Below are 22364 nucleotides of genomic sequence, written 5' to 3'. Positions count from 1 at the left end.
GCCTCGCTCCACCCGCCTCCAAGTGGCCCAGCTCCTGAGAACCCCAGCCCACGCCCAGCCCAGCCCAGCCCCGCCTTCCGGGTCCCCTGCTCAGCACCCAGCTGCCCACAGAGCATGTCACCTGGGTGTCTTGCCGCATGCCTCACTCCCCGTGACCGGAGAGGGGCCCTAGGCTCTCCCTCCCAACCTGCCTCTCCCCTCGTCTCCCCATCTCAGCCTCGGCGGCGTTGCCACCCACCCGACTGCTCAAGTCAGAAGCTCGGAGGGCCTTCCTCAGGGCTTCCCTTCGCTTCCCACCAGTAGGTCCTGCAGGCTCCCCCTCCTCCGCCCCTCTCAAGTGCGTCCCCTCCTCCCCATTTCCTCTGGCACCGCCCAGCCCAAGTCATCGGCACCCTCTTCTGCGGGGCTCTTGCAGGAGGCGTCTCACAGCCCCTCAGTTCTCCTGTGGCTCAGCTGCACGCTGTGCTCTCTTCACAGCGGCCAGAGTCATCTTTAAAAATGCCTCTCAGACCCAGTGCGTCCCTGCTTCAGATCCTCCGGGGCCCTCGCGCTGCACTCAGGGCGGCTCCCAGACCCTTTCCCCCGGGGCCCACCAGGCCCCGCAGGGTCTGTCTGATCCTGTGCACAAACTGCATCCCTGATGGCTCCTGGCGCAGTGCCTTCGTCCCCGCTCCTCAAGCCAAGCTCCTTCCACTCAAGGTCCCTCCCCAAATCTTTGCTCAGCTGGCTCCGTCTCAACCTCCAGTTTTAATGCCACAGCCTGGAAGAAATCTTCCCTGACCATGGTATGGAGAAAGCGTTTTTCTCCCTCATTTCTTTTACAGGTAAAGATGACTACAGAAGGCGACACGGGCTGTTGGCTTACTCTCTCCCGGGCGTTCAAGCCCCACAAGGCAGGGCCGAGCGGTGTGCTGGACCCTGCTAACAAGAGACGGTTGTGTGTCGTCTTCCCTGTTCCGTGATCCCATGTTTGTAGCTTAAAGCCGACCGTGGTGGTAGGGTTCACACCACGGTAACTGGCAAGCACGGCAAAGAAGGGCTCTCCCCACCCGACCCCCCGAGCCATAATTGACTGTCAAACATTTACCAGCACTCCACCGGAAGGGACTGTACTGTCTCCCCACTTTACCCTCAGGATCCAAAACAGTGCCTAACACAGTAGGTACATAATACGCACCTACTGACACATAAGACCCGTCGAGACCAAAAGAGAGAGAGAGAAAGAGAGACAGAGAGAGAACAGAAATATTCAGGCCTCCAAGAACCGCACACACCGACTGCCGACAAGGAGTGGAAGGAGACTGATGCTGGAGCATCAGGGACGGGACCTCGGAGCACAGAATTTGGCTTCAGAAGCCCTAGTTCTAATCCCAGCACAGCTTCTAACTTGCTTCACAACTTTGGACCAATGTCTTCCTCTTCCTGGCCCTCAGTGTCTTTGTCTGTAAAGAGCACACGTTGGACTAGATGCCGAATCTCTGAGACCCTGTGTGGGATTTAATGAAGCCCGTTTACGCAGCTTCTCCACCCTCCCACTCCCGGGGTCACAGCGCTACACACTACACAACTGCAGGAGGGGCCGTTTACGCTGTGGTGATTGACTTATGCAGTGCACAACCTGCATAGCTGTACGTGGCGGCCCTGCCCACTGGTCATTTTATGGGGAGCCAAATTGGACAGTGAGTCCCTCCCTTTCCTGGCATACTAACCAGCTCAAAGAGCTCAGACAGTTTGGGTTTGGTTTTCCACCTCCTAAGATTGTCTCTTGCTTGTAATGCATGTGTGGATCAAGAGCCTGGAGCGTCCAGGGTTAGCCCCAGCCCAGGGAGTGTTTGGGCAAAGTAAGAGCAAGACATGGCTCAGGCTATGCAATTTGTGGCAAGGCTTTCCCTTGGAGGAGCGGAAAAGGGCCGTGAGGACCCGGAGAACTGCTGGCCTGTGTGCCCCGGTCTCTGAGTGTGGACTAAATAAAGGACTTGTGGGGGCCTGCCCTTCCGAGCCTTCAGGGCCCGCCCGACAGTGGATACACCCACACCCATTTGAAAAGTTCTCCGTCTGCACAGAGCTCAGCACAGACCCACCAGGACCCAAGCTGAGCTGCATGCTGTTGGCTGGGCTCGTGGGGGTGGAGGGTGCTGGGGAGTGGAAGTGTTTTGGGTCCCTGAGGGTTATGCAGGAAGCCCTTTGGTTTCTGGTATATGTCAATTACTCAGGCTTTCAAAATGATCCCAAACACCTAACCCCACTGTCAGGTCCTTAGGAGAGTTGAGGGCTCATGACTCCATCTGCCTTTGCTCAAAACGAAGGCCTCGTGAGGTGGTGAGCGTGCTGTCCCTGGGGGGATGCAAGCCAAGGATACCCACTCTTCTGGGAATGTTCAGGCACCAAGTTCCCTCCCAGGCAGACACTCGGCGCTCAGGCCTCTGAAGCCCAGGTCTCCTCATGAACCTGTGGATGAGGGAGGGCCAGCCATGCACTGGGTCCACCCATGCTCTAGAAGACGTTGTTTTAAAGCAGAATTCCTGTTGTCAACCTCCTTCTTGTGTTATATGTGGCTTTATAACCAGAGTCAAGGTTCTGGCTCAGGAAATGGTCACAGAAGCATGGGAGCCCAGCCCCCGAAGAGCTTTTAGAAACACGAAGGTCAAACATTTATTTGAGAAGTGACCGAAAGGACTTCGTACGAGGGCACGTGGCTCAACTGAGTTTAGAACTGAAGTTGAGCTTGACTCAGAGGTGCTGATCCGCAGTCCAGGGCTTCTCCATCACCCCAGGCTTGGAGAGTCCAGCTAGTGAGAGATGCAATCCAGGCCCGGCTTGGTTTCCACGTCTGTAACATTCAGGGCCGTCCAGATTGGCCCATCTGGGCTAAGTCATGGCTGGTCGTGAACAGCCTCTCCTATAAAGTCAGTGAGCGGGAGGCAGGTCTGACAGTCTATGAGCCGTGAACGCCTCTGTGTGAGTCAGGCTGCAGTTGCTTTGCTGCCCAGCAAGCTGAGCAGAGTCAGTCTGAAGAAGAGGGTGCTGGCTGGCGTGAACTCCCTGAGTGTCAGCGTCAAGACCTTGAGGGGCAGAGGCCAGGCAGGATGCTGTGATGCCCCACAGAGCAGGAGAAGGTAAGGAAGTAAGGAAGTGAACAGCGCCCACCGCCTGAGGGACCAGGCAGCCTTGTGGAGAGCTGAGGTACAGCTGATGGGACGACAGCTGACGAAATGCAGCTCATGTGAGAGAGGAGCTCGCAGAAATACGGTCAGCACTTTGGCAGTGGTCTGGGAAGGCTTCCTGGAAGAGGAGGCTTTTTGGAGCTGGCAGGGCCCAGAGAAGGCAACGAGCTCCTCTCCACTGTAACCTACATCCACTAAGGACATTTACTAGGGAGAGGACTGGAGGTTTCCTCTTCTTTCATGGAGTCAACAGACTTACTCAGATTGCCCTCCCCAGCGGTTCCTCACTTCCTCCACCACACCCCTCTCCTCCACCCTCCCAACTCGAGGCCAGCCCCAAGCTGAGAAAAGCTCTGATCTGGGGCTTCTGGCCTCTGGTTCCACATAAAAGCTCCCTCTGCCCTCAAGAGTGGGGTGCCCGGGGCAGGCCCCTCTTCCCTGGCCTGTCTCCATCAGCAATGGGCACCAATCCAGCGGGGCCACTGCCAAGCCAAACAGCACTGCAGAATTGACAAGGGATTTGGCTGCCCAGTGGCGGGAAAGTGCTCTCTTGGGCCTCACCCTAGGGTGGACTGAGCATGAGAGAAAGTGGCTACACCTGCCAACTCTCCAGACTCTTTCCAATGTGTGCCAAGTGGGTGCTAACCCTGGGGGGAAGCCTTGACCAAACCACCACGGAGACAGGGCCAGGGCAACTGAGAAATCATGCCACAACTAACTGGGGTCTAGATCTGTCTCATCAAGAAGCCCCCAGTCATTAGCAAATACTAACTACTATATATAAAATAGATAACAACTGGGTCCTACTGTACAGCACAGGGAACTGTATTCTATATATTGTAACAACCTATAACGACACAATAAATCTCCTAGAAGAAAACACAGGCAAAACATTCTTTGACATAAATCTTAGCAACATTCTCCTAGGGCAGTCTACTGAAGCAATGAAAATAAGAGCAAAACAAAACAAAACGAAATAAAACAATTGGGACCTAATTAAACTCATAAGCTTTTGCACAGCAAAGGAAACCATAAGCAAAACAAAATGACAACCTACAGAATGGGAGAAAATTTTTGCAAATGATGCAACTGACAAAGGCTTAATTTCTAGAATATATAAACAACCCATACAACTTAGTAAGAAAAAAAACAGACAACCCAACCTAACCCCAAAATGTGCAGAAGACCTGAACAAGCAATTCTCCAATGAAGACATACAAATGGCCAACAGACATATGAAAAAATGCTCAATGTCACTAATTATCAGAGAAATGCAAACCAAAACCACAATGAGGTATCACCTCACACCAGTCAGAATGGCCATCATTCAAAAGTCCACAAACGATAAATGCTGGAGAGGCTGTGGGGAAAAGGAAGCCCTCCTACACTGCTGGTGGGAACGTAGTTTGATGCAACCGTTATGGAAAACAGTATGGAGATTCTTCAAAAGACTGAAAATAGACTTACCATATGATCCAGCAGTCCCATTCCTGGGCATATATCTGGAGGGAACTCTAATTAGAAAAGACACGTGCACCCCAATGTTCATAGCAGCACTATTTACAAGATCCAAGACATGGAAACAGCCTAAATTATCCATTGACAGATAATTGGATAAAGAAGTTGTCATATTTTTGTATAATGGAATACTGCTCTGCCATAAAAAAGAATAAAATAATGCCATTTGCAGCAACATGGATGGACCTAGAGATTGTCATTCTAAGTGAAGTAAGCCAGAAAGAGAAAGAAAAATACCATATGATATCATTCATATGTGGAATCTAAAAAAAAAAAAAAAAAAAGGACACTATGAACTCATCTACAAAACAGAAACAGACTCTCAGACTTAGTAAGCAATCTTATGGTTACCGGGGAAAGGGGGTGGGAAGGAATAAATTCGGGAGTTTGAGATTTACAAATGTTAGCCAGTATATATAAATACAGATTTTTAAAAAAGTTTATTTTGTATAGCACAGGGAACTATGCTCAATATCTTATAATAACCTTTAATGGAAAAAAATATGAAAATGAATAGATGTATCTATATGCATGCCTGGGACATTGTGCTATACACCAGAGACTGACACATTGTAAATAACAGTACTTCAATTAAAAACAGGAAAAGAATATGGAAAAGAATATATACATGTATAACTGAATCACTCTGCTGTACACCAGAAACTAACACAACACTGTAAATCAACTATACTTTCAGCATGAACCTGAGGCCCGTCGCATTTCAGTTCTGGATGAGCAGGGACTAGGGGTCCTCTGCCCTTCCCGAGGGATGCACGGTGTGACCTAGTCGCCCCCAGGTACAGCGGGTGCATAGCGGGTGAGAAGGGTTTAGGCGGGATAAGGGTAAACATTAAAACTTGACAACTTATGTTTAACGGATATTAAAAAGTTGTAAGCAAATCAATCATCGCTTAGGATGACGGGACGTGAAAAGACTGAGTTGATTTAAAGTCAGTTTCACGAAAATGATCAAGTGAAAGTAGTCAAGGTGTTAGATCTGGCCAGAGCTGGCTGGATGGCACAAGGAAAGCAGGCAAGGAGGCGGCTCTGGAGGTGAGCAAACCTGGGTCTGGAAGTCTGGCTCTCAGTTTCAGCAGCAGCTGTGTGACCTGGGGCAAGTCGCATGACCTCTGGGAACTGCAGTTTCTGAAGGCAGGTCCCCTGGGTTCAGAACCCAGGCTGTGACTTTATCACCTGGGTGATCCTGGGTAAGTTACTTAGTGACGTGCCTCAGTTTCCTCGTCTCTAAAATGGAGGTAAGAGCACCGTCTTACAGGATTACTGAGGTGAGTGTTGAGAATGCAGCCGGCTTCACGGAAGCCCTCCACGACTCTTAGCAAGTATCACACATCTACTGAGACCCTCATCTCTGCCAGATGTTCTGCTTGGCAGTCAGGATTACTTCTCAGTGCTCACACTAAGCCTATGAGGCAGGCATTAGACTTTGCATTATACACTCTAGAGAGAGAAAGCGACCTGCCCAAGGTCACACACGTAATATGCGCCAGGACCAGCATCCAAACCTCCAGCCAACAGAACACGCCCCTCATATGAACCACGCTGGGCTCAGACGCGGTCTCTCCACCTGCACAACGGGCTTCCTGTCATCTCCCAGAGAACCAGGGCAGATTCCGGTCTGGCGGCTCCCAGGGACTGGGCCATAGCCTGCTCCACTACTGGGATCTACTGCTCAGCCCTGCCACCTTCTCTGGGCACTCACTCCCAGCTCCTTCTGGGGCACCAGACGACAGGGCATATTCCACAGTCCATGGATGACACCCGGACCGCCACTCCTCTGTGGGAAATGAGGCATTTGAAGCCTCTGGACCACCCCCTTGCTCCCCGGGAAGCCCCATGTCTACCCGGGTTCTCGCTGTGTGAAAACAAGGCCTGTCCCGTGTCTCCTGGGCCTTCTCTGAGTCACAGAATATAACCCTGAGCAAACAGCACGGGGCGGGCCGGAGGCCTGGCTGCCTGCTGTGAACAGCTTGCCCTTCCCCCTGCAAGAGCCCCTTCCCCTCAGCAGCCCTCCTCGCCCAGCCCACCTGCAAGGACCACCCACCTCCTCCTGTCTGCAAAGAAAGCCTTTCACAAGTGGCCTCAAAAGTGTCAGGACTGAGTGCCTAGGGGACTGGCATCCTAAGAAAGGTGACGGGGAGGGGGTGGAACTTCCCTCAAAGGGGACTAACTAACGGGCGGCCAGGCTGCCGCAGGCTGGGGGGGGGGGCTTCTATCGGTTCATTCGTTCGTTCCACGGCCACTTACTACTTGCCCACTCCGGCCGGACACTGCTCTGGACCCTGGGACACACACGTAAAGCAACGTACAAGAGCCCTTGCTCTCATGACTGCATTCTGTTGGAGGGGACAGGTACCAAACAAGGGGCGTGAGCACATGGGCAACGGTGCTGAACAGCGAGAAACGCCTCAGTGGGGCCGAAGGGGGAAGGGTGTTTACGGCAGGGAGTGCACGCAGGGGAGACTGAAATCTCAGTCACACGTGCAGGAAGGCCTCCCCGAGAGGGACGTCGGAGCAAAGGCCTGCAGGCTCTTCGCGAAGAGCACCCCATTCTGAAGGACCCGCAAGTGTGAAGCCCAAGGCCCCAGGTGTGTTTGGAGAAGATTCCAGAGACACTGTGGGTGGAGACTAAGGAGCCAGTGGGGGAGGGGCAGAGGACGGGGCTGGAAAGGCGGGGCGGCAGATCCCACAGGCCCTTCAGCCTGAGAAGAAGCAGGGGGCCAGGACGCCACCCAACCCACGCTCTCACAGCAGCCCTCTGGCTGGGGGCACAGAGCTCAAGGGAAAGGGCAGATGCCCGAGACCAGCTGTCGCCAGGAGCCACGGGAGCCTTTCTGGGAGCCCCCAGGACAGCCCCCAGGCCCCTGCGTGTCTCCTGGCCCCGGTCCTCCGGGCTGAGCAGAGGTGGGAAGATGGACCTCTCTCACACCCGAGCTTTCACACCAAGGGTGACTGGGACCAGAGGAACTTACAGGCTGGGGACGGTGGGACTCTAGCTGTAAGATGTGCTTGAATGCCGGCAGATCCACCCTGAGAAGCGAGGAAACAGCGGGACCATCTCGGGGACACAGTCAGGACAACCGGGGGTGCCGCTTGCCGAGCCCGCCAGCATCTCTGCCCCTGGCTGGCCTCACTGTCGGGAGCAAGCACATTCCACAGCTGATGTTTGGCTTGTGGTCTGGCCTGGCCCTCTTGTTGGTTTCTTCTGCTCTGAAAGGCTTTTAAAATCAAAATCTGGGTTCTCTTTATGTTTGGGGCATGAATCACTGCTTCTGGGCCTGGAAAGGGGCTGGGGGAGGGGCGCCCACGCCCCCGGTGCGCCCTCTCACTCCGGACCGTGTGCCACTGAGGCGCATGGACGAGACAGGCTCCCAGTCAGAACATTCCAAGTCAGACTTGCTTCCCAGCTCCCAGCCAGCAATTTCAACGGCCCCAGGGTGACCTCCGCCCGCCCAAGAGCCCCACAGCGCTGACACGTCCAGGACTGACCCAGCATCCTTGTCCTCAAACCCCCATATTCTCTCCTCAGGTCTGTGGCACTGCCCCTTGGCCTCCCAGGCACCTCTCCCTCCCTGGTGACCAAGGACGTCCCGTCCTGCCCCTCGGTCCCTTCCTCCGCTCTCCTGGCACCAGTGGCATGTCAGTTAGGCTCTGGCTCCTCTTGCAGCAGCCGTCTTCGCAACCCACTCGCTCGCACTGTTGTCCTGTCACAGCCCGACCAGATCAGGACATGCCTCGACCCTCCGGCAGAAACCTTCAATGGCTCCCATCTGCTACATCCAAACGCCTTCTCTGGCATCAGGTCCTCTCTCGGCGGCCGCAGCCCATGATCCATCTTCTAGTTCCCCGAAGCACCTACACCAGCGTCCTGCTGACCAAACTTTCGGCCACTTCCCACTCTTCTCTCCCGGCAAATCCCGGAGTTTCCACCTGTGGCTCTCCCGCAGCCTCTGCACCTCCTCCCTTGTCTCAGAATTACTTGTCCCAAGAGTTTCTCCCTCCTACTAGGCCACAACTCCTCGAGGGACGGGACTTATGCTTACCTTTCCTTCCCAGAGTGCCCAGCAGAGGGCCTGGCTCACGCAGGCCACCGTGTCAGGGCCTCCTGGGGTGGCTGCGCAAAGAAACTTACGACACCTATCCTGCCCTTACACATCTTTCAGTTGACTTGGATAGACAGCTCGGACATTCAGTCAACACACGCTATTTGAGCACTGCTACGTGAGGCGCTGCGGGAGAGCTGCAGATGCGGAGACTGAGAGGAGCCGTGGCCCCGCTCTGCTCCAGGGGGAGAAGGCGCTCGGGCAGCTGCAACACCGGGAAGCAGAGCATCTCGAGATCCCTCAAGGGACTGACCCGAGGTCTGACTGAGTCGGGTGGGGCTTTCAGAAGGAAGACCAGAAGAATAAGTGGGAAATAGCCAGGGGGACAGAGGAGGTCGAATGGGACACAGGGGACAAAGGAGTGAAGGGCAGAGAGGAACTAAGCAGCTCATTTCAGGGGAGGTGCCCATGCACGTGGTGCTGCTGGAGCTGAGTCCTGAGTGCAGGCCAGGCCAGCTATTCAGGGCCTGATTAGCTCGATTAAAGAGGCTGGACTCAGCCTAATGGCAATAGGGAGCCACAGAGGGTTTTAAGCTGGAGGAGTGACCACACACTCGGTTTGTGTTTTAGTCTCACTTGGTCTGCTGCTGAGAAAGGTCTGGATGGACAGGGGCAGGAGGGAGGACGACACCTGAGTTTGGGCTGGGGCCCCAGGCTGGTCCCAGGGCTTCCTGCTCTGCTCCCAGCCCAGTCTCCTCTCTCCCCCGATGGAGCATCCCCTCCCCACCTGACCTGGGCTTCTCTTTGCCAGTCCCCATCCTGAGTCGGGGACTTCCTTCACCTGAACACTCACAGCAGCTTCAGTGGGGCCTAGAATCGTAGGGTTTGTCTAACTCCTGTTAGACGCCTCCCACTGTGCCAATCCCTGTGTCTGTGAGTAGGTCTGCCTGGGATCCTTGGCCAAATCAATGTCCCAGTACCCCCTCTTTGGCTTTCCTGGTTCTCCCACTTGGGGCCACACAGTGATCAATAGCTTATGGCCTCATGGGGGACAAAGACAGGGTCACCACTGAACAACCCTGCAACCACCAACTCTCGTCCCAAATTCCCTCTTGTGCCTCTGCCTCTCAAACTCTTGACTCCACACTGTGTCTCCAGCACAGCTGGGCTGTGATTCTGGGGAAACGGCAGACTGCGGAAGTGGACTGGAAAACTGGGAGTCAGAAGAGGCTAAATCTTGGCTTCCCCACCGACTGCCGTGTGACCCTGAGCAAGTCATTTCCCTTCCCAGACGGCGGTTTCTCCTCTGCTTGAGTGGGGATTGGGTTTAGATCACACTGGGGATGCTCAGTCTTGGCTGCCCATTAGAATGACTAGGGGGCTTGAAAAATGCCAATGCTGGGCTCCACCCTGGGGAGTGGTGGTGTGTTCTGGGGAGGGGGCGGGCAAAGGTTCTGTTTTGCACCATCATTCTCTTGTTCCCCTAGGAATGAGGCTTGCTGGATTTGCTGATTGTCTGCAATTCTGTGATAGATCAAGAGGGGAGGCTCAAGCGGGCAGGTAAGAAAGCTTGAGAAGGGACCCTTATTTAGAAGTGCTAGCCCAGCAGGACCACAGCAGTACAAATGACCACGGCTATGGAAAAGCTAGCATTTCAAGGTTGGGCCTCTTGCTTTCACCAAAGGGGCTACTCCAGAGCCCAGCATCCAGCGCTTGAAGGTCCTCCCAAAATATACTCAAAGCAGTCTTGAGGCAGTAACTGGAGACAGAACCATCTTCTGAATTCCATGGATTAAAAATCATCCCACAGGACTCTAATTCAAAAAGACACATGCATGCCAATGCTCACAGCAGCACTATTTACAATAGCCAAGACATGGAAGCAACCTACATGTCCATCAACAGATGACAGGATAAAGATGTGACACACACACACACACACACACACACACACACACACACACACACACACAATGGAATACTACTCAGCCATAAAAAGAATAAAATAATGCCGTTTGCAGCAACATGGATGGACCTGGAGATAGTCATTCTAGGAAGTAAGCCAGAAAGAGAAAAATAATACCATGTGGTATCACTTATATCTTGAATCTTAAAAAAAAAACAAGATGCAAATGAACTTATTTACAAAACAGAAACGGACTCACAGACACAGAAAACAAACTTATGGTTACTGGGGGAAGTGGGTGGGAAGGGACAAATTGGGCGTTCAAGATTTGCAGACACTAACTACTATATATAAAATAGACCACAAGTTTCTTCTGCGGGGCACAGGGAGCTATGTTCAATTCCTTGTTAACGGCCTATAATGAAAACAAATATGAAAAGGAATATCTGTGTGCACGTGGATGACTGAAACATTATGCTTCACACCAGAAACTGATGCAACACTGTAAACCGCCTGGCAATAAAAAATGAAAAATAAAAAAGAGAAAAGGTAATAGGGAAAAGCATCACCCCCCAGGCCTGGCTGGGAGCCGTCAGCACTGCTGCACTGGGCCCCCGCACCTTGGACCCCAGCACTTTGCATGGGCCCTGCGGCCTGTGTGGTCTGGGCCTTCTCGCCCCCACTGTCGTCCCTGAGGCCGAGGCTGAGCCTGATCTGGCATTTCCGGAGCCTGGAGATGCCCGGGGTTTAGTGGATACTCAGTACACACTGGCCACATGGACAAGCCACTCGGTTTCCTCACGTGTCAGGAGGGCTTCTGGTGCCTTCCCAGCCCAAGTGCAAGCCTGCGAGGAGAACTCCGAGCAGTCGCACAGGCCCCACACTCAGAAGGGCCCCTGCTTGGGTTTAACACTCTGCGGTGGCCATCTTGAAATTCTTAATAGTTTTTAAACAAGGAGCCCTGTATTTTCATTTTCCACTAGGCCCCACAGATTATGTGACTGGTCCTGCATGTGTGGTGAGTGGTGGGAACAAACTCAGAGGAGAGCTCTGTCTACATACTATTTATGGGACATTATGTCTGCCACCAGCCACTGAATATGAGGGGCTATGAGCTCCAGGAAAAGAGCCATTCCAGCAGAAGGGGAGGAGATGGACACTGCTTTGTGGTCTTCTTCCTGGAAGGAGGGGGAGGCAGGCGTGGGAAGGCCTGGGGATGGGCGAGACAGAGAGGATGGGTGGTGGAGACTGGAGACACCCCCAGAGGTCTGCAGAGAATGATTTCAATGATCTTGTCCTACCTGCCTGCCACAGATGTGGAAAGTCTACCATTAGAACATCATTCCTTTAGCTGAAGCACTGCTTGCTCCTTAAGTTCCTCTGATGAGTGCAGCAAATTAGGTTCCTAATCTGATCCCTGAGTCCCTATGTGATCTTGGGGAAATCACAGGAAATCACTTTATTCTGAAGAGCCTCAGCTTCCCACTCTATCTAACGGACAGAGCAGCCTTAACTCGGTCTCTGACCTCAACTGGCCTGTCCTGATAGGACAAATATATGGGAGTGTTCTTTGCAGACTGCTGGGAGCTGCACCCACTTGCTCATTTCATGATTTTTCCATGGCCTTCCTGAGGCTCAGTCTGCAAAGAAACAGGTCCCGGAAATCTGCAGGGTCAGGATTCCTAGTAGCCTGGCCCAGCTCGGTGATGCTGCTGGGGGAAGAAAGCTGTCAGCCCCAGCTGCAGAGGCAGGAGCCCCTTCTCTGTGTCATCCTGTTTGGAATCCGGGAGCACACTGCTATAGCAACTTGCCTAACTCACCCCACATGCCACGTGGAAAAAACCTCTGCCCACTTTACAGCGGCATCATCCAAGCCACAGGCTGGCCTCTCCTATGTTACAGGACGAGGCCGCCTGCCATCCACGAGGGCCCAGGCAGAAAGTGTCCGACGGAGTGGTGGGCTAGGCAGCTGGACCACGACAGGCTGGTTCCCTGCCTCAACTATTCGGTAGCACCTGTTTCGGGTTGTGGTACCTGAAATCCCGTCACCAGCTCCTTGTTCCTCTGGCTCAAGGCACAGCCCAGGGAGCGTGCAAATCCCTTTGGGCAGGACACACGAAGCCGTCCTTACCGGTCAGTGCTGTTCAGCATGAATTAACTCATTAGGCTTAGAACTCAGAGCGGGTTCTGCCTAGGGGAATGGGAGCCAAGGCAGGGAAGGGAGGAGAGGAATGTCCAGCCTGGACCTGAGGATGAGCTGGAGAGGGAGTCAGAGTGTCCAAAGCACCGGGAGTCGGGGGACAGATGGTAGAGTCTCACCTGGCCCTGAGCTGGGAGGCAAGTGAGGGACAGAGGCTCCCAGAGTATGAGGCACCCTGTGAGGACCACTTCTCAGCAAGCCAGCATCTTGACTGAGAAATCACTGTCTAGCTGAGTCTGAAGGAGGCAGCTGCCTCTCCTGGACCGGCGCCCCTGTGAGCACGGCCATTTGTGTACAGATCTCACCTTCCCTGAAGACAGCGAACGCCCAGCACCGCCTCTTACTCCATCAGCATGACTTTGGACGAGCCACTTAACATCTCACGTGTAATCAGGCGACTGTGGTAGTGACTGCCTGCAGCCACGCGAGCCTGACTGAGATGTGCGGAAGTCCTTGACACGGTGCTGGTATCAACCAAATGGGGAGGGTGATCAATGAGCTGCTACTGTTTGTCGAGGGCTTGCTGGGTACCAGATGCTGTCCCAAGCACTCGCCGTGAATGAGCCACATACAGATAACCTGTGAAGTCATTATCCTGCCCATTTTACAGATGGGGAAATGAGGCCCACAAGGGCTTATTCAAGGTTACCCAAGTAGAAAAAGATCTGAATTGAGACAGTTGGGCTCCAAGACCACACCCGTGCTGACCATGAGTCCTACTCAGAAGACGAGCGGGTGGTCAAATAAGTGAGGGACAAAGGCGGGGCGTGTTTCACTAACTTCTTCCTCCAGATGGGATTTTATTCATCTTGTGAAGGCAGTAAGTACACAGTATGAGAACCCTTCATGGAATTTCTTGGGGGCTTATTTATTTTTGGTTTACAAGACGACCAACTTCAGTCTCTTCCCCGCCGCCTTCCCCTCACTGGTAATAGACTTCTGGCCTTTCAACCAAGAATTTGTACAGCTAGGGTTTACATGTTGGAGGGTGGGGACAGTCCCTGCCTGGACCACAGCTCCCTAGAGCATGCACTCCACACCGTGGGCATGTGGGTGACTTTGGAGCTCATAATTGTTTTGGGGAAAACAGTTCCAAATGGCTATGAATCCTTGGTGATAGCCCATGGAGTGCTCCGGGGGTAGTAGGGGCGTCAAGCTATGAGGGCCAGCAGAGATACCGTTTTTGAAATGTGTTAGTGTATGTTCTTTTTTGTTTGTTTTGTTTTTCGTCGGGGGGGTGTAATTAGGTTTGTTTGTTTATTTATTTATTATTCAAATGGGAGTTGAACCCACGACCGCATGCCCTCTACCACTGAGCTGTACCCTTCCCTCTTCAGTGCATGCTTAAAGCTTGTTTTGCAGCAGACCCTCCCGGAGTCAACCAGAGGCTCTCACTGCCTGGGGAGGAGGAAGATGGATCCTTTCTCTTTGCAGTTTCAATCGAACAAGCTAGCTAAGATCTGGAGGCCAACAATTTCCAAAGTCAGGCATTAAGGAGAGAAAAAAGGGCTTTCTGAATTCTCCAAACTTCTCTCTATATAGCAAGAGTCAAGCCAGGGCAGCTCGGAACATAGTTTTGTCCTAAGTAATGAGGGGAGAGGATGGAAGGGGAGTTCCCTGCTGCTGGAGGAAGCTTCCACTAGAGGAGAAGAAAGAGGTTCAGAGAGGGTAGAACTAAGGTGAGCTGCTGTCTGAGTTCCGCAGGGGCCCACAGCCCCATGTGGATGGCTGGGCACAATGAGGATGGCAAGGAGACAGACATCCCATCTCGGGGGATGGGGGGAGACAAGCCAGGCAGAGATGGGGGCACGGTGAATAAGAAGAGGGTCATACTCAACTCCCATCTCTTTAGGGCCCCCAGGGCCTGCCTGCGGAAGGGTCCAGAAGCTTCTCTGCTGAAGGCAGCTGAGAGGCTTGGCTGACAAACTCCCAGCCAGTTGGGCACTGGGGAGGCAAAGTTTATTGCCTTCTCTGCTCTTGCCAAGCTGGAGAGCAGGCATTGGATCCTTTTCGTCTTCGCACACCCATGGTGCCTAGTACTAGGCCTTTTCCAAACAAGGTCTCTCTGCTGACTAAGACCCCAGCCCCATGGACACACAGAGACCATGATGACAGTATGGCTCTGCTCCTCTCCAATAGGATCATGCTGACTTCAAGGCAGCCTCAGGGCAAAAACCCCCTGAGTTCCCATTATGATCAAGACTTCGGGCCAGGCCTCTGGGAGGAGGGGCCCTGATACCTACGTCTCCTCCGAGGCGCCAGTGCCTCAAGACCTCCTCTAGACTCTTCTTATGGATTCGAGTTTGAAAGTTACATCTCTGTGTATCCTCAGACCCCTCACCAAGCGGCCAGCACCTTGAGCACTGCTGAGGATGACGGAGGAGAAAAGACAACCTCCTAAATGCTTGATGTGTGCCTGCAACTCTCCAAGCACTTTACATGCATTATACACCTTGGGGAAACGCTAAGTTCTCTCATTATCATCCCTGTTTGCAGGTGAGAAAACAGAAGCACAGAGCTGGTTAATAACTTGCCGAGGGAACAGAGTCCCAGGGAACAGAAGTCAGACCCAGCACAGGCAGTGAGGCTCCAGGACCTTCACCCCCAAACTGTGTCTTATCTCCCCGTGTGTCTTTGTGTCGCCTGTCAGGTAACAGGTGCTCAGCAAAGACTGAGTCCTTAAGGAACCGTCAGCTCATGAGCACTTACTAGAGGGTTTTGAGAGGAAAGCTGATTGATGGACCGGCTCCCTCTGAACATCGGCTATACAAGTCTCTGGACTTTCTACTTTTTCCTGGCTTTCTTGATAGTTTTGCTCACCTCATCACCCTGCCCAGCCTGCAGCAGAAGCTCTGCAAAGACTGTGGCTCAATGAGGACTCAGCCCCAAGTTGGCCTGTGACGGGGCCCCTGCCCAGCCAAACTGTGCCGTCGCAGCTTCCTGGTGATCCTCACATGGACTCCATGTGAGGCACAAATGAGAGGCCAACATCAACCCTGCTCTGGAGCCAGGGGAGTGGACCCAATGACCTCTGTGACCCTTATAATCTTCAGAGTCCCTACTGACCAGAGTCAACTTTGTGGTTTTAAAATATGCACCTTTTTGTTCTTTAATTCCAGGAAATAACACTAATGTATAAACAGCTCCACTTTAAGGCCTATCCACACTTTATACACTCCTTCAAGGCCCAGTTCAAACAGTACCTCCTCCTCCAGGAAGCCTCCCTTGCTTATTGAAGCAGAGCTGACCACAGCCCTCAGCTTCTCCATGACATTCACCACTCCCCTAGCACTTCTATTTAGCCTCCCTGGTCTTGCCTCTTCCTCAGCTACAGGCAGGGCTCAGACTGCGTATGCACTTGGGCCCCACCCCCAGCTCCCTGCAAGCAGACGTCGTTCCAACATTGACTGATATGTTTAATGAATGCCATATTTCAAGAACCCAGACTGACCAGACATAACTCAGGAGTGGTTTTCTCCATGTAAAGGGAGCTCTCAGTCACAAACCCTGTCCCTGTCTCTCACCCCTCTCCCCTACCCCTATCCACCCTGCTTTATCATTATCAACCACCGATTCAGCCCTACTGTGCATCAAGCCCTGTGTTAAGAACTTTCCATACAGCGCCAGCCTCACTGAATCACACTGACAACTTTATGGTCTCAGAATATGTGTCTCCATTCACAGAGGAGGAAGCTTGTTGGAAAGACTGCATAACCTGCCCAGGGTGGAACAGCTTAGTGGGCAGCAGAACCAGAATGGGAAGCCAGGTCTGGTTTCAAAGCCTCTGCTCCTAGCTTCCTGAGGTCGGACTGTCTCCAGCCCCTAAAGCAGCCACTCCAACTCAGGTTCTGGTAGGTCCACATATCTGGAGTCACACAGGACTGCATTCCCTGTGGCTGGGTCTCCCCTTGATCTGAAGACCGCTCCTGAAGTTGTCCTTCCTCCGGCCTAAATGCCCTAGAGTGGGTTCACCTCTTTTAGCAGCTGGTTTCCAGATACTTTCTGGCCTGGTCACAGGTCTTCCCCTGCCTTCCTGAACTTAAGCATCAATGTTTGTTTTCAGCTGTGACTCTAGGATCTGAACTGAACCCTCCAGCAGAGGCCCTTTCGACGACAGGTCCTGCTAGAAGCTCCGCTATGGACCGACGGGGCGGGGGGACTGCTTGTTTCCGTGGTACCCCGGGGCTGGAGTGAGCGAACGTGGGCTGGGGGACCTTCACCTGTGCTCCGTGCGGGCGCCTCTCCCCCCCGCCACCTCATCTGACCCCTGCTATCGGCCCCAGCCCAGACCTGGAGCCCACGCGGAAGGGGACGTGAGGCCCGGAGGCCAGTCCCTGAGGCGCTGCCCGCCCCACTCGGCGGTCCGCCCCTGACCCCGGGGCACCTGGCCTCGCCGAGGAGGGGTCCAGCAAGCTTTTGCGACCCGTAGAACGGCGCTGCTGGCCGCCGTCCCCGCGGGATGCCAGGTGTGGGCAATTCCGGGCCGGGTGTCCCGGTGCGGAAAGCCCGGGGCTGGCCTCTCGCTCCCGGCGGCGCCTCCCCAGCCCGGGGTCCACGCCGCGCCCGACACCTGGAGCGCATTAGGCGGCGGCGAGCGTCTCGGCGGCGGCGGCGGCGTCCCCCCAATTACTGAAAGAGCGCACGACTCCGAGGGCGGGCGGGGGTGGGGTGGGGGTGCCCTGTCCCCACCTCGAGGGTCAGGTAAGGTTTCCGCGGGCCCTGGACTGCCGGGCTGCGCCCCTCGCCCTCGGCCCGGCAGGCGACGACGGCTCGCCACAGCCTGGCCGCGACCGCCCCAGCTCCTCTCCCCCCCAGCCGGAGGGACTCTGGGTGGCTTTCGGTGGACGGTCCCCCCCGCACGTACCCCCGGGAGCCGCCGCAGCCGGCCCTCCACACTTACGGGTGCTCTCTCCGCGCGCCCCGTCCCCTCCCCGCCTCCCGGGACCCAAGTGCTCCCCGCGGCGGCGCGGGGAGCCCTGCGTGGCCCTCGGAGGTCCCCAGGGCGTCCTGCGGGGCCACCCGGCCTCGCCGCTGTTCAGCGGGAGCCGCTTCAGCTCCTCCCACACACACCGAAGTCCCGGCTCCGAGCCGCCTCGCGCGTCCCCCTGTTGCGCCGAACTCGGCAGAGCCGGTCGACTGCGGCTAGTTCCGGGGGGACCCACGTTCCCCAGAGCCGCCGAGGTCCGACCCTGGGAGCGCATCGCGTCCGGCTCCGGCAGCCGGATCCGAGGCCTCGGCGGGCCAGGGAGGGGCTCCCGGAGGCCAGGGGGTCCTGGGGACAAGTACCTGGCCACAGGCTGAGGGTCCAAGCCACCAGAAGACCCCTGGGCAGGTCCATGGCCCGCGGCGCGACGGCGGCGACCCGGTGCGGAGCGGCGACAGGGGGCGGCGAGCCAGAGCGGCAGCCTCTGCGCGGCGCCCGGAGCCTGCACTGCGCGCGGCGCCCTGACAGCCCGGCTCCCTCAGAGGAAGTGGGAGGGCTCGAGCGGCGGGGAGGGGCGCCTGGACGCCGTGAGGCTCCGGCCGCGGTCCCGTCTCTGCCCCTCTGCCACCTGGGCAGGCGGCGGGCTGCGGCCTCGACGCCTCTCCACAGCCCCCCGGCCCCCGCTCCACCTCTGCCCCAGGAGAAAACCCCGGAGAGCCGCTCCCGGGAACCGCCTCACCCCGCCCCCTCCGCCAAATTCGGAGTGGCTTGTATTCTAATTTCCCAGAGGAAAGAGCTTCAGAAAGCTCAGAGAGGTGCCTCAGGTGACCGAGGGACACCGGCCCTGACTCGGGTCTTCCTTGGCCAGGAGGAGTGGGTGTCCCTCCCAGGTCCATTCCCCTGCTTTCCTGCACCCTGGGGCTTGGAATGTAAAGGCCACAGTGCTTCTCCTGAGCCTGGAATAAATGCAGATGCCCCTCCACTTCCACTGCGTCCACCCCTCACACCTGAGGCATTGGAGCATCCAGACGGACCCTGTGTCCACTGCTGCCACAGCAGTGAAGCTCTTTTTTGGAGCTGAGCCACCTTCCTTCCCAGCTCTTCTAACCGCTGACAATTAAATTCAATGCACATTTGCTGCACAGGCTTTAAATCAGGCCCTGGACCACAATCTGTGGGTGTGGAGGCTGGCCCTTCTAGCGAAGGAGAAAGCCGAGGCAGAGGACAGGATGGTCAGTGTGGGGAACACTAGGGCAGCGGTCCCCACCTCCTTCTCAGGAAAACCTTCCCTCAACACCCTCCGCCGTCCTCACCAGGTCCCCAGACACACACTCATTCTCTCATTTGCTCATTGTACTTAGTAGAGAAACTAGACATTAATTAGCGTAATCACCTAATTAACTTTTCTCTCCTTCCCGAGACTGAAAGCACCATGGGGCTGGAAATCTCTACTGGGTTCACAACAGAGCACCGAGCCCCCAGCCCCCCGGGAACCCAGGGAGCGGGTGGGCAGAGGACGGCAAGTGGTGGTGGGAGTACGAGGGTGGAGTTTTCTGTCTGGGACGAACTGGAGGGTTTCCCAGAGGTGGTGAAGTTCAGGCTGGGTCCTGGAGGGTGAGGTGGGTTTTGAGAAGGTTCAATCAGGTATAGTAGTGGGCATTGTGCCTCCGTTCCCAACGCCGCCCTCCTCTTGCTGGCTGCCCTGGTTTTTATTCCGGTGTCTTCTCCTCTCCCAGTCAGCCAGAGTCTTTGGAGGAAGCTGGTTCTGCCTCTGGGATTTGTGTGTGTGTGTGTGTGTGTGTGTGTGTGTGTGCGCGCGCGCGCGCTGGGGGAGGCCTGTGGTTTAGGCTGAAATGAATCAGTGTTGCCATCCCCTGGCCATAGTTTGAGAAAGGGCAACATGACAAAAAGGAAGAAAGTTTTCTGGGAAATAAGCACTCTTGTTCTTCTAAAAGAGCCCCTAGAATTTAACTAACTAACTCTGTCCTCCCCTCTCCTATCCCCACGTCCCCTCCCTGGCTGGGACAAAGACTCCTGTAGGCCCGGAATTTGATGGGGGTGGGGGTGGGGAAGGAAGACATGGCCTTGGGATGAGGTAGATGCTGGATGACAGACAGAGGAACCAAGTCCAGGAGGCTCTTGTTGGTTCCCCGAATCAAGCCACCCTCTCATCTCTTCCCCTGAAGACTTTCCAGTTATGTGACCAATGAGTCCCCTTTGTTGTTTAAGCAGGTTTGAGTCAGGATGCTTTGACCTGAGAACATCCTAACTGATAACAGGTATCCAGTGGGCAGCAAACCACTTCCCTGCCTCACACAACTTCGCATTTTCCCCGAGTGTTCTCAGATTCCAGGTGCATGGGAGTTGCCTGGAGCACTTGTGGAGAAGCTTCCTGGAGATCAGGGAGGCCTGATGGGCACCCGGGCCCTCTGCTGCAGAGGTGGGCTGAGGACCCCAGTCTGAGACTGCGCTGCTTGCTGAAGGGGCTCTCCGTGGTGGGCGTGCTGCTGTGGGTCTTCAGTTAACAATCCTGCCTTTCGTTAACTCACACTGCCCTCATCAGGGGTATGTGGGTCCCAAATGCTCTGTGTGTCTTTGTGTAACCTGGGGGGGCAGGGAGGGGGAGGGGCGTGCCCTCACGTATTCTTTCAGCACGTACTTGAGTGCCTCCTGTGCCCCCGTGCTCTGCAAGTCGCACAGGAGAAGCTGAGACATACCTCATCTGTATTGACGTGACCATCATTTATTATTTAATGATTATTGAACATTATTTAAATCACACAAGGTGGCAGCATGTGCGTGACAAACACGAGAGCCGGGTTCAGCCCGGGGAGGATCAGAGAACTGGATGAACGGCTTTGTGAGCGCTGGGATTTGTGTTGAATAATAACAATAACAAACATCCTTTTTATGTACATAGCATGTGTATTTTTTAAATTGAGATGTAACTCACATACTATAATATTCACCATGTAACTCAGCAGTTTCTAGTGTATTCACATGGCTGTGCAAGTATTACGACTAATTTCAGAACGTTTTCATCAACCCAAAGAGAAACTAATCATCAGCAGCCACTTCCCTATGCTTTCTCTGTCGGTTTGTGCTTAGAAAAATGCAAACTCTCTTTTTTTTTTTTTAAGATAAACTTAAGTAAACTTACAGTTACTGGGAAGGCACATCTTCTGCCAGAAAATGATATAATAAATTCCAAAGCCAAAAAGAAAGAACAAAAAGGATGTAGAACCAGAAACTGACACAACATTGTAAACTGACTATGCCTCAATTTAAAAAACAAATTTTAAAAGATGTGGAGAAGCTACAAGATTGCCTTTGGTATCTGGGGTTTGAATGGCACTCGCCAATGTCCTGGGCCAGTAACGTGGCGATGGGGGGTGACTGCATCTGTCAAGTACACAGGGGCTGGAGGGCTTCCCTGGGTTTCTGTTTGTCACGCCGGGCCTCATCCCTGCCAACGAAGTGAAGGACGTCAGCTTTGAGCAAGTGTGTCTGCACCAGCAGCCTGCATCTGCCTCAGGCACTTTCCACTTGAAGCAGCAAGTCTGATCCCAGACATCTTCCACAGGCCGTGCCTGAGCCCGCTTCCCGTCTCCAAGGGTCAGTGGCTGGGATTTCTACCAGGATCGAGCCCTGGATCCGACCTATACCGAATCCAGGAAGTTATTTTCTGATCTCCGTTTCTCAAGCCACAAGAATGTACAGCACTCGCAGTAAAATATCAAAGGGCAGGAGTGTGGCCACAGCACAGACAGACACGCAGGATGGATCACGAAACATCCTTTTGAAGAAAACGTATGTCAGAGAGTATGAGAGAGCACAAACTGCCTTCAGAGTCTTGGGGTGGCAGACAGGGTGCCAGCTGAGCGGCCATTTCTGGTGAAGTCAGAAGAGCTAAACCCTCGACGCTGCACCAGACTGGAGGGGCCACGTCAGAGACTAGCAGCCCAGCAGCAGCTTCAGCGGAGCCTCCAGCGGAGCCCTTGGTGCGGGCCAGGTGCCTCCCCCAGCGTTTCCTCCAGGCACCAGCGCAGCCCAGGTGCTGGTCCCGGACCTTCACCCTGGCCCTGGCTGGGCTGAGGTGTCAGGGAGAGGCCATGAGACTTGGGGTACGGATGGAGTACACAGGGGTAAAGATGGGTTCCTGGGGGCTCTCAGGAAGCAGAGTCATGACAGGAAACCAAGACTTGCAGCAGAGAAAGGAATTCCCACAGCGCACGGACCAGGGGCAAGGGATCAGACATTGAGCCGATCGGTGTTCCACTGAGCGCCATGCTAGGGATGGAGTGACGGACCAGGTGAGGTTCTTGCCTCCCCACGGAGCTCCTGATCTAGGGGAGGAGACAAACACATACAATAATCATCAGCAACCGCTCACTGCCCACTTACTGCCTTGGACATTTATCATTTCATCCTCATGACAATCTGACAAAGCGCTACAATTACTCCCTGCCTTTTACAGAGGAAGAACGCGAGGCTCAGAGAGGTGATGTCCCGGACTTGTGAAAGGCAGACCTGGGAGCTGAACCTCGTCTTGCCTGATCCCAGACTCCCAGCTCCTAGCCCCTCGGCGTCA

At 54.5% G+C, this 22364-nt stretch overlaps 2 protein-coding genes across 2 annotated transcripts in view; both read right to left on the bottom strand.

Annotated features, from left to right (window-relative positions):
- The window catches only part of ITGA11 (integrin subunit alpha 11), a 117177-nt gene extending 98725 nt beyond the window's left edge, over window positions 1–18452 (bottom strand). The window contains exon 1 of the mRNA XM_074354180.1: window positions 18136–18452. Coding sequence (XP_074210281.1) covers window positions 18136–18187 — 52 coding nt within the window. The 5' untranslated portion in view covers window positions 18188–18452. The remainder of the gene's footprint in view (window positions 1–18135) is intronic.
- Window positions 18453–20533: 2081 nt separating this feature from the next.
- Window positions 20534–22364, bottom strand: part of LOC141575206 (uncharacterized) — a 54752-nt gene continuing 52921 nt past the window's right edge. Inside the window, exon 2 of the mRNA XM_074353934.1 lies at window positions 20534–22119. Coding sequence (XP_074210035.1) covers window positions 21873–22119 — 247 coding nt within the window. The 3' untranslated portion in view covers window positions 20534–21872. The remainder of the gene's footprint in view (window positions 22120–22364) is intronic.

The sequence above is a fragment of the Camelus bactrianus genome, chromosome 27 (genome assembly GCF_048773025.1).
Source record: "Camelus bactrianus isolate YW-2024 breed Bactrian camel chromosome 27, ASM4877302v1, whole genome shotgun sequence".
Taxonomy (NCBI): Eukaryota; Metazoa; Chordata; class Mammalia; order Artiodactyla; family Camelidae; genus Camelus; species Camelus bactrianus.
Note: the sequence above shows the minus strand (reverse complement) of the source record. Positions and strands in the feature narration are given on the sequence as shown.